The sequence below is a fragment of the Rhamphochromis longiceps genome, linkage group LG20 (genome assembly GCF_057381845.1).
Source record: "Rhamphochromis longiceps isolate RC_006_pf linkage group LG20, R_longiceps_female_GT1.1, whole genome shotgun sequence".
Lineage (NCBI taxonomy): Eukaryota > Metazoa > Chordata > Actinopteri > Cichliformes > Cichlidae > Rhamphochromis > Rhamphochromis longiceps.
The window spans coordinates 22,026,360-22,038,985 of record NC_140576.1 but is presented as its reverse complement, the minus strand read 5'-3'; the positions used below and the strand labels follow the sequence as shown (position 1 = coordinate 22,038,985).

At 37.9% G+C, this 12,626-nt stretch overlaps 1 protein-coding gene across 1 annotated transcript; it reads left to right on the top strand.

Moving 5' to 3' along the window:
• The first annotated feature begins 5,185 nt into the window (after window positions 1–5,185).
• fkbp1aa (FKBP prolyl isomerase 1Aa) lies at window positions 5,186–11,162 on the top strand. The gene is made up of 5 exons (XM_085394137.1): window positions 5,186–5,295; window positions 5,397–5,444; window positions 5,949–6,061; window positions 9,591–9,762; window positions 10,003–11,162. Exons 1-4 carry the CDS (start codon window positions 5,259–5,261, stop codon window positions 9,720–9,722), a joined length of 330 nt encoding a protein of 109 aa, XP_085250263.1. The 5' UTR covers window positions 5,186–5,258; the 3' UTR covers window positions 9,723–9,762; window positions 10,003–11,162.
• The last annotated feature ends 1,464 nt before the right edge of the window (window positions 11,163–12,626 follow it).

Sequence of the window (12,626 nt, the reverse complement as noted above, 5' to 3'; positions counted from 1 at the left end):
TTTCTCATTATTTCTTTAAGTAGTCTTTAGTAATAGTAAAGCTAAATATTTTTGCACAATAAATGTAAAATTTATAAACATACAACTGACCCCCAAATGATCTTTTTAACAGCGTCATCATGCTTGCTATTATTATATGGATGAAGAGTTCAGTAAACTATCAAGACAGATTGTAAATTCTCAGTTATTCACTTCAGCTGCTCAATATGTCAGCATCTACAATATCAAAGAATGTGTAAGCAAATTTATAAACTCTTTGAATGTAAATAGCATTGTCACACAGACTTGGATCAATATGGATTTTGAACATAAAAGAATAAGAGTGAAGGTCTGGTTTTGTTTGTGGATTAAAGCTTAAAACTTGAGCTACAAAATAGTGAAAAAAGGTGGCCAACAACATACTAGAATGAATAACAACAGAAATCTGCCATGTGAGTTGAGTTGTGTTAACAAACAGTTGAACGGGATTACATTTAGAAAGATGTGAAATGAGATTTTAGTTAAATTGTTGGAGATTATGTGATTACATTGTAAGAACACATTTTGTTCACCCATCTGCAGTATAAGGTGTGGTATTATTATCTTTATTTATCAGATTTGTTTAAATGGTTTTTGTAACGCCAGGGATTACATCGCTCATTAAAATGTCAGGCAACTTGTGTTCATTAACTGGTTACAAAGTAGCCACGGAACACAAAGTAATCTGACCCAAGCGTGCCCAACAGCACCTCTAAAGTGTATGGGCATCTTGCTGGAGTCATTATTCCATATTTACTTCCAGCTCTTTTTCCATGAGTATGCCCAGATGTCATTGTTCCAAAAAAGTTTTCCATAAACCTTCAACATAGTGAGCAAAAGTAAATCAAAGGAGATCATTCTCTGCAGCAGAATAGAATCATTTGCTACATGCTTTAACAGATAGCCTTACAATAGTCCTTGCAGGACTTAAACATACCACTTTTAAAATGAAAGATGGATATTAATGATAATACATTTATTATTTATTTTGTATTTTTTATTCTTTATCCAGCTCAGAAGTTACATCATCATCTTCAGAGCGAAGAGAAAACACAGAGCTGCCAACAATCCTGCAGCAGGCCCACGCTGGAGTCACATCAACATCACATTATGACTCAAACACATTAAAATTTGAGAACTTACCACACTGTTACAGTCAGGAGAAAAAAAATTCAGTCAAGTCTGTTTGTTCAAATGTTTCCAACAGATCTTTTGGAAATGGCAGCAGGCATAAAGCAGATCGGTTAATTGTAAGTCCTCGATGTCATGAACAAAGCCCTCACCAGTGCTCAGGATGGGCCAAACTGGGCATAAATGTTCCTGAGAATCATTGCGAGTCTGCCTCTAACAGGTCGCATGTGAGAGCCAAGGTGTCATGGGTTTGAGGAGTACATCCCACAGCAACTGTTTTAGCCTGTTTTAAACATGATACAGCCTTCATGTCTGTACTTTGTAATTTGATGCTTCAGCAGGGAGTTGGTTCACTTATCTTAGCATATCATTGGATCGGCATAATCTAGAAAATGCATAGCTAAGAAACTAATAGAGAGTTACAGAAGACCCAGCCAAGAAATCTTTGCAGAACACAAGCTTAGTCCCTGCAAACTCTTTGCACACACTGAGTGGAAAAATTGTTTTAACAGGTCATGTCTTTATGTTAGGGTATCAATCTGACCTGTTTTAGCATTATATTTAGCATAGACAAATAGCATTAGGTTAGATTAGATTAGATAAAGCTTTATTAATCCCTCGGTTCGGTTCCTCCTGGAAATTCTGTTTCCAGTAGCACAGCACCAACAGAAGCTGCAAAAGAATGTAAGCAGAAATAGAAATATACCATATATACACATATACACATATATAAATACAGAGACACATATAAACACAGAGTATATAATAGCGATAAATAGGAATAGGAATACCAGGGAATTGCACATTTCAACTATTGTGAGACAATAGTTAGTCTCAGTTAGGCAGCAGATGTTCTTTAGCAGAAATGTGTCACACAAATCAGGTTATGGCATTAGTGTTATGGTGCCATCACGCCTAACCAGAGATGGGCAGTAACACGTTACTGTAATCCGATTACTTTTTTCAAGTAACGAGTAAAGTAAGGGATTACTATTGCAAAAACGGTAATTAGATTACCGTTACTTTCCTGTAGGAACGCTGCGTTACAGCGTTACTAAAACCGTGATTTTTTTTTGCGAGAATGTCTCATGACAGTGACATAAGCAAGTGCTACGTTTGTGACAACAGCTGTCTGCAGATCAACAGTGGATATTATATCGAGTGCGGGAGAGAGTATGAGCGTGCAGCGTTTAAAGCATGGAAGTACTGACCTTACTTTAAGTTTGATTCCATAAAAAGTGTCAAAAACATTAGCGTCCGGTGTGCGTGGGAAGAAAACTTCTTTTTACAGCGAAAAAAACCCTAAACTTCCAAGCAAGCACCGAGTGCGCAAAGACGTAATGGGAAATTCACAGAGAAACTCGCGGATTCTTCCACTGACCGCCGCGGCACACCTGCACCAGGGTAAACCTCCGCCTGCCCTACTCCTGCTTTATAGGTGAAAATAGAGCAAAAGGACCGCTAGTCTTTGATTTTATTTATTTTCTGCTGTGTTTTACTTGCATCTATTTGAAAGAGTGAGTGTAAACACAAAAAATATTAAAATATTATATAGAGCTAAAAATGATTACACATAACTTACGTAAAGGAAAAGTACAGGCAAAGGTCATATATAGGTTTCTTTAATTTTCTACTTTGTGCCACCTCATTTCATCTCCCCTCTGTCCTCCTGCCTGTGACCTAAAAGTCATTCTCAGTGAAGCATCATGAAAGATTTCTCATCTCCAAAAATAAATATTCAGTAGAGAGTACGAGAATAGAAAAGGGTCAGCGGACGTGCAAGGATGCACAGGTATAACCTTAGAGGAAGTTCTTTCAGCAACTGTGATGTGATGTATATAAGAAGCATGACACTTGGTTAATTGAATTCAAAGTATATATAGTGTTAAGCTGTAATGTATGTGAAATATCCTGCAGGACACTGCTGTGATGAGCAGAGAGAAGGTGAGAGTTAGAGCTTTTTTATGTCTTATACACAGTTTTCAACACTTTATGAAGCGCAATAAAAAAAAACAGTGCAGTAATAGACAACAGTTCACAATTTAAAACTAAATAAAAAAATTTCTACAGGTCATAATATAAATCTGTAAAGTTGTGATAGTATACTCATGTTGTCAGTGTCTGTTCTTTAAGTTGGACCAAGGTCAGCAGATTTCCTGTTCCTGAATTTCATATAAATACATTATGTCCATAATCACTTATTTGTGCCATCATTTATTAAATTTGACGAGTGTTTGCAGTCAAGCCAGAGTGTTCTATGCAAACTGTGGCTGACCACAGCAATCTGCTAGTGATCAAAGCAGTTGCGAGGAGGTTTTTCTCTAGAAACATGACTTTCAGATACTGTTCATCTGTTGTGGATAGTTTCTTAGACCTGACACTTCTTTATTTATCCTCCACTTTGAGGACACTGTACATGTTGTCCAGATATGCCAAGATTTTGGCTAATAACGCTTTGGGAATCACTTTAGTGGTGCAAAAAAATTATTTTATACCTGTCAAACTGTGTTATCGTTGGCATTTTTCATACATTTAACTGAGGAAATAACTAGTAATTATGTGTTTTTGCAACAGATTGCTAGTAACAAAGTCCCTAAATATACAATTTAATGTTGCCTGTTATGTGTAGACAAAAGACTGTTTCATCCCTTGACTTAGGTGTATTTTTATGCTTATATGATTCATAGGTCAGTGTTAATAGGCTTAACAAAACAAAACAAAACAAACAAACAAAAAATGCTCAGGACTGGATTGAAAATGAGTGACATGGCAGCCTGGAGAGCCTGGAGAGCCTGGAGAACCAGTTCTTTTGCTTCCATATAGTAAAAAACAAAAACAAAACAATACTGCAAATCCTCAGCCATCACAAATAAAAGTCACATCAATTCATTTTCCATCCTCATCTGAAATAACAGGATGTTACGGTGCTAATGTCAGTAGGTTCATGTGTTGAACATGTAACAGTGTTGCGTTCACTTTGTTGCGAAACATGGTGCATATGTGCAGGCATTCTGTAGCTCATCCCATCACGATAAAGAAACAACAAAGAAGTCAGGTGGGGTGCGGAACATGGGAAATGAAACAGTCATTCAAGTTTTTAACAATGTTCCAGATTACAAACAGTGTCATGCAGGCTGTAAACACCTATCCCAACCACAGATTTACAGTTTCAATACTGAACCTAGTTGTTTTTGACTTTGCTGCTCTGTGTATGATAATCGTTTCCAAATTTGTAGGAACACAATAGATATAAAATAGATGTGAAATAGATGTAAAAGCTGAAAAAAAAGGTTCAGAGTTGCAATAAGTGACAGCAGTTACTTAGATGGGTGGATATTAACAAGAGTTTTTGATACCAGTGCCAGTATCAGTTCCCTTATTGTAGAAAATGTAGAGGTATGCAAGTTTCAACTGCAATATGTCTGATTAATTTCATCTGAGTTTTGATTAGCTGTTATAAAATACAATGCACGAAGGGGCCTGAAATGCAAAGAATCCACTCTTAAAAGTGATTTGATTTTTCACTGTGTCAGTTCTTGCAACGCATTTCCTCCAAGATCTGATCTCTGCACGAGCCTATACATTTATACTGAAAAGTGTTCAAGTAACATGACCCCTCCAAGATAACCTAATACTACTTTAGATTGATTTTTTAATAATCCAAATCCCGCATGGTCATCTCAAATGAGACCTTTCCTAATTGGGATATGTCCCGGGGGTAAGACCTTAAAACTTAAATCATGCAGAGCCCCCCCCCAAAAAAACCCCCCCAACACACATATATATATATATATATATATATATATATATATATATATATATATATATATATATATATATATATATATATATATATATATATATATATATGGATGATGACCAATCATCTGACTTAAATGCTCGTCTTAGTACACACGCAATCGTAAAACGTAAAACGCTTACTTGGGCCTTGTTTCCAAGTTGGATATTCTTATAAAATTGTTATAATATTGCTTCATTGGTGGATTTTTCCTCCATCCGTGCCCACTCGCTCGTCAGGAGGCCGCCCATGTCTCCAGCTTCCGCTCGCATTGTAGGGTGGTCCAGAAGAAGGATACAGCGGAGCGAAAATGGGAGTAGAAATTCAGACTATAACTCCGGGTGACGGTGAGAATTATGTGACTTGTTAAACAGCCTAATATTGTTTTTATCCCGAGAGTGTTCGCTTCATTATTCTGCCACTTTTCTCTCTGTTTTCCTGTTTCCAGGGCGGACTTTTCCGAAGAAGGGGCAGCGCGTCGTGGTGCACTATGTTGGTGAGTGCGGAGGCTGGAGCTCCGAGATTTGGATGCTCTTTAACGTTTTGAATGTTTCCTCTAGCCCCTACCTGGGTGAAAGGTGTCTGATTGGGTGAATTGTGAGCCAAGTTAGTTTCATCTAACAGTACCCGAGTGTCCATTGCTTCTTCTGCTGGTTAGCATTGTAGCTAGCTTCTGTTAACAGACTGACTATTTTGACTGTTGGGCTATCATCAGCTATTCTGATGCTCGCATACTTTTATTATACCCCCGGTCTTTTAAACCGGCCAGAATTGTCTTTAATTGAGGGAACGAAGAGTAGTTAAGTTCGTTGAGCTGAAGCCTCCTAACGTAAACTATCCGGGAACCCGTTATGCTAACGCTAGCATCACGGCTAAACAGTTAGCTCATGTTGGAGAAGGGTGCAGAAAAGTGGGATTAGTTATCAACAAGCCGAGCTCTGTGTCGAGTTAGATATTCAGACACGTCTAACCAGCCTTCGGACTCTTATTTCATCTCCAGGCACACTGGCAGACGGTAAAGTGTTTGACTCTTCGAGGTCCCGGGGCAAGCCGTTCAAATTTAAGATCGGACACCAGGAGGTGATTCGGGGATGGGAAGAAGGAGTAGCCCAGGTGAGCAAGATTTTCGCAATGAATACCTTTATGCAGGTATTACTTAACTAGCTATGTTTTCCTTACAACGGCTAAAAGTAACGATTGTGATCTTTCTCTCTTGGGGGGCATGAAATGCTTTTATAGTTACGTTTAACTGCGTTGCTTATATTGGGAGGTATTTAGCCCAATCTCAGCTGTAACATCTGTCAGTAGTGACGAGTATGGAAATAAATTTGTGTTACTCCAGATTGATGGTATTATTTTTGCATAAGTGGGCCTTTTTTAGCCTCTTTTATTAGAACTAAATGCATCCAAATAGCACTCACAGCTCTTTTAGTGGTTTCAAGTGATGCTGGAGCATCTCTGCTCTCTTTTCTTCATCCTCTATCTGCCTTTCCTGTTGCTTTAAGTGGCACAGAGCCTGTTCCAGCTGTTAACACGCTGTTATGATACTTTGCCACCATTAACCCAGTGTAATTTTGCAATTATTACTGTTAGAAATGATTTATATTTAATGATATAATGCTGTGATGTTTGTTCTGTTGTTTCCCACTTGTGTTTTATTGAACCATGTAAGATTTTTGGGGATTTTGCACGATCAGATGGGTGAACAAAAGACCTATTATGCCCAATTTAGTCTCTATATTTTTATTCATGGGTTCTACTAAAGTAGCTATTATAGGATTACAAGGGGTGGGTGATATAGCCTTAAAATTATATTACAGTTTTTCACAAAAAATTGCAATAACAAGAACTGCGATGCTGGAAAAATGTTTCAGTGATGCTTGCAGGCAGCAGTTTTTATAAGTGAAAGTAAATGAAGTGAATTTTCTATGTTTCTTCTCTAGTAAGTTACTGTCGTTGATGGCACACTTCCTAATTTCAAGTGTGAATGTACTGAAACAAGTTGCCAGCAGCAGCAGCATTATGTCCAGTGACACAGCATAAATCAAATGCAAGCACAAAAGTAGCCTAGGCACTTGTTCTTCCCTAGAAAATTTAAGTAAAAGTATAAAAGAACTGCTCAGTATTTTAGTTTAACAATAACTGAATTAACTCAGTCTCATAACTGCTCTGAAGCTGCACAGGATGTTGTGTCTTTGGTCAAGCTTTTTATCCTTCTGCTTAAAGTCCTGGTTTTCCACCACGTAACCATGTCAGTAATTTCTATCCACTGCTTGTGCTTCCAGTCATGTGGTGTGAGGCTAGCCAGCGATGCTTGTTGAAGTGATCTGTGGACATTTGGGTTGCACATCATGAGATGTTAGTATCTGCTTCTTTGTAGCCTGGTTGCACTTGGTTGTCTGTTTTTGCCACAAGTGGTGAAACAAGTTTGTTGTTTTCACCCGCAGCATGAATAGTTTTCTTGCATATTTTGTAAAACACTGTGTTCTGTTGGAGGTTATTAAAGTTTTTAGGTGCTAAATCGTTATTGGAGGATGACCCATGGCTGTCGCTCCCAGATAGGGATGCTTATCGTTTAGGTTTTATCCGATACCGGTGCCAAACCGATACTTTTGAAACGGTGCCGGTGCTTAAACGGTGCTCAAACCGGTGCTTAAAGAATGGAGAACACAAAATTGGTCCAAAAACCTCTCATGTTCAGCTGTTTTTTTGTTTGTTTTTTTAAAAAAGATAACAATGTTAGCCTTTTCTGCAGCTATAGGGCATATATGGTATCACTCTTGGCTGGAAGCAGTGCTTAAACAATGGAAAAAACACAAACTTTGTCCAAAAACCTCTCATGTTTAACTGTTTTCCACTTTTTCTTTGGTCATTTTAGCCTTTTTGGCCAGGGTGAAGGGAGTATCTGCCATCAAACAAGAAGACAGCTGCATGTAACTACAACGGTGTTTGCTAGTTCACCTTACATGCATTAATGTAATAACGTGGTTAGCCTACTCAACGTAAATTACACACGAACAACATTAAGCTACTGACGCAGAGAAGAACGGCTGCTGCTGCCATCATCATCCGTCATCATTTCTGCTACACTGACAGGGCTAGGGGCCAGGACTCTACTCTTCGGGTTTTTGGGGGATGTTGCTAACTCCGGGTCCGATAACAGGCAACCCACCCGCAGTAGATGTGCTCGGTGTGAGGTCTCGCAGCAAGCTATCAAATACGGCGCATTTTTCGGCTTTAAAAAAAAACAACGCTATGCGTCGCCAGGTGTTTCATCGGGTTTGAGGTGTTACCTCCTTTCACAGTATCACAGTATCAGCTTAAAGCACTTGCTGCAGGCTGCTGAGTTTGCATAGTTTGCTGTGAAGTACAGCCAGACTTTTGACCGCTTCGCCTTGGGCATTTTTAATCTGTAGCTCTGCTCTAAAAGAACGTACGTACCTGGACCCGCCTACTATCCTCGGAAACGTAAAATGATTGGCTAGAATTCAAAGTGTATGACATCTCAGGAAAAAAAAGCACCGAAATAAAGCACCGAAATGTGCACTGCTTTTCGGTCTGGTTACTACCGTTTATGTCACAACCAGTGCCATCATGGCACCGGATACCGGTACCCATGCCTACTCCCAGACATGCCCATAAACGCATGGTGTTACTATAGCAATGATATAGGTATATGACAAATTTTATATCATATAAAAATTATCTCTGTTAACTCTGTTACTGCAGATTCTCCATTCAAGATAACCCTTGTTTATCATATACTGACCCTTGGTGCAGCCACTCATTTCATCCTCCATCTGAAACAAGCTGTTTTATGTCCTCTCACTTTAAAGCAGTGATTTTCATAATGTGAGGTGCAATCATCTCAGAAACATGAAGTGAAATAGATCTTTGTAATTTAATTAATTAAATTATTTATTTATTTATTTAAACATGCTACTGTGATTATACTGTGCCGGAGCTTTTGCCTCACATTGTTTGTTTGTGCGCTGACCTCATAATAAACATTATCCACCGCTGTAACTGTACATATCTGACAGAAAATAAGAGGAAACATGATCACTGCACACTACCATTAAACTGCTCTCTTATGATTGTGACATGCTAGCTTTCCCTGGCCAAGCTAACGCTGAGCCTTGTTTTCATTTCCTTACTCAAAGAAGGGCTAAACATGGCTTATTTAAAGCTTTGCTAATCTGTGGATTTGCAGGTTACTCCTGTTTGTGCGCCATCTACTCTCAGCGTCTTAAATGTCGCTCCCATAAGTGTTCTTTGTCTAATTTTGTTTTTCAATGGTGGTTGGAAAACGGCTCGTTACTGCCACCTTCTGGCAGTAGTAAAGCACAACATCCTCCCAGCTGCTGTTAAATCTGAAAGAATTAACTCCAGGCACACATGGTTACATAATTCAGTTTTGTTTCTTCCCGCGCGCTTGCCCATCCTTACTAATAATGCCTTTGAAAAATGCAGTTCAGCATCACCACAGACTAACATTATGAAGACGAGTTTATTGGATTGCCGTTGCATTTAACTGCATTAGTTTAAGATAAACAGAGCCTGTACTATTAAGAGGCCTTTAAATAAATCTATTACTTAGTTCGATTGCAGCAGTAGTGTTTGATTTCCATCTTCTCCACAGATGAGTGTGGGTCAGCGGGCAAAGCTTATTTGCTCACCAGACTACGCCTACGGCAGCAAAGGTCACCCAGGGATCATCCCACCAAATGCCACTCTCACCTTTGATGTGGAGCTGATTGGTCTGGAGGCCTGAAACTTGTGCACTCAACTTTAATTCCACTCAGATTTTCAGGGTGAGACGTGTTTAATAATGTGAATATTCAACATGATTAGATTTGTAACACCCGGCGCAATTAGGGAAACACATTACTATCGCTCCCCACATGCTTACAGTGACTATACAGTTATCTTTTATTGCTTATGTCCAGAGATTAAATAGTATGGATATAACAAGCTTTAGTGTCAGTAATCCACTCTTCCTCTCCTTAATCACAGCTCTGAGCTTTTTTTTTTCCTCTTCCCCCTCACTGCAGGTTGACTCCTATCTCGGGAACATGGAGGAAAAAGGTTAACAGATGATTCCTGCTCTTGATTCCTGCATAGGACCTATGTCTGTTGTTACACTATTTCACTCTCCTTTACATTTATATACAAGTTCTGTTTTGTCACTTGCTTTAAAATGTTATCCCTTATATTATACTTTAGATTCCAGACAGTAATAAGTCATAGGCCATCTTATCACATGTATTTTGTCATATACTGCTTTGTATTTTTATGGTCATATTATTTTTTTTGACTTCAAATTGACTTTATTGCCGCTGTTTGACTGACTAAATGCGTCTGCCACCAGGACCATGTTTTAAGTGTCATAAATACTGAATGAGTCTCATTCCTGTGGCTTTGTGGCCTTTACAATAAAATCGTATTGATTGCGGGTAATGAATTGTCTTGATTCAAAATAAGAATAAATTGTTTGACACAATATTTTTATGAATTACTTTTGTTATGTACTCTAAAATACAAAAATGCCCAGAGCATGTCATAATCAGGGGATCAAAAATCAAACGTTTTCCTGAAGAGCGTTAGAGGACCTGGAAGATGGTCTTAATTTATGAGCCAAATATACCTGCTTGCTTTAATATCCGCAGCTAAAGGGGAAAAATTTTCCTCTAGGAATGGCTTATTCGAATACATTAAAGAGTGATTTTTAAGTAAAATGATGTTTATTTCTCCTCAGAGTTATTCTGTGTCACTTCATAGCCCTTTTTTTGTCATTTTAAGCCACAGTCAAACAGGCCCAGTGACCCTGGCAACCAGCAGTTGTTAGGGAAAATGTGCATTCTCTGATGCAACCACGTAGGGTATAAAAATGTTAAATTCAGCTTTTCAATGGATGCTGCAGGATTCTTTAATTTGTCAACTGGCTTCTAGGCCTGTTACTGGGGCTTTGCACTGATGCATGAATAAGGTGAGACTCTACAGGTGAACAGGGTATAAAATACCACCGTGTTATTTCCCCCAATTAATCTTAAGTAAGGAATATTGAGTGTAATACTTTCTAAGTCTTAGTTTTATTAAAATATTCACTTTTTCTCAGTTTTTGATGGCTGCTTTTTACAGAGCTATATTTGTGTTTGTTGGTTTTTGTAATGGTCTTAAAAAAATAAAATTATTGTTTTTTCTGTATTCCAAACTTTGAGTTAGTTTCATTCTCTTTCTAATGTGGCATCAATTTTTTTTGTTTCCATTGTTTTTGTGGTTGTTGGAATATTCTTGTTTCATTTTATTGACAAATTAATCAAAAGATTCTTTACACAGCATATTTTTGATATATTTTCTTGTTTCTCCAGACAGAAAAAATGACCTTTTCACCATGTTTTCAGGAATCAGATTGATATATTTATAAATCTTTAGAAACTTCAATAATATAACACAGAATCGAGCTGGGGATTTTAAAGAATGTAAGTGCTACTTAAATGGAGATTTCTAGGCTCAGAATACAGAAGCTACTTTGGGCTGTTCCCTTATTCACAAGGGGTCGCCACAGCAGGTAGCTCCACGTTTGGTTTGGCAGTTTTTATGCCGGGTGCCCTTTAATGCTGCAACTACAAAGGGATTTCTGTGTCCTCCCAGGACTGATTGGGGATTTTTTCACCTGTTAGGTGAATGCATCAGGCTCAGAATATGTGAGAAAAAAAATCAAAGCAACCTTTAAAGATATACATTGTAAAAATGTTCTTGTAAAACCTTAAGAGGTAAGTTACTATGAAAGTTCCCCTAATAATTATTGACATAAAAAAGGTTTGGCATTGCACATTTCCCGAAATTTTATATTTAAATATGCAGATGAGCTGATGTATTATCTAATATGCATTCATTTGCATAGATAATGCAATGGAGCAAAAAGTGTTTCTGCCTGTAATGTCTCGCCTTAATAATTCACATTATTATGTCTCACTAACAAAAGAAAATAGAAAACAGAAGCATGTTTTATTTCCAAGAACAAAGGAAACAGTATTTTTTGCAATATTTGGCTGTTTCTAATGACTGAAGTGACACTGAGCAAATACAAATACATAAAGGAAATACTGTTGCTTCGGAACAAAAGTCAAACAAAAATGAATAGCGTGAAATTTGAAGACAACATTGTGCGCTGCTGCAACAGACTTTATTATACAGTAAAATCGTCTGCTTCTTCCTCACGCTGAACCTCTGATTAAACTTCTCAAAAACCTCACTGGAAGGATCCCTGAAAGCCAAACCTTTGTTCTTTTTGCATAATAAGGCTGAAATCGGTAACTACATTTACAGCACGTCATAGTTTGTGATTACAATTGAGTCACATCAAAGGGCCACTTGAAATAGATACATTATAATATTAATGCTCAAACACTGATACACTGCATTAGGCTTGACTGCAGTACAGTGAAAGAAGCCACAGTTGATGCCAAAAATAATTATGTTAATTCTTTCTAGCAGCTGTGCAGACATCTTTTCTTTTTTTTTTTTCTTCATGTAAAATCAGAAAATATATACCTGTATCAAACTGTTATCTCTTTACAAATTCACTAAAGTGCTCTCGCGACTCACGCCATTCATCTGTGTGGATCACCGGTGACTAAATCTCCAACTTTCCCTCTTTATCTCCTTAAGATAC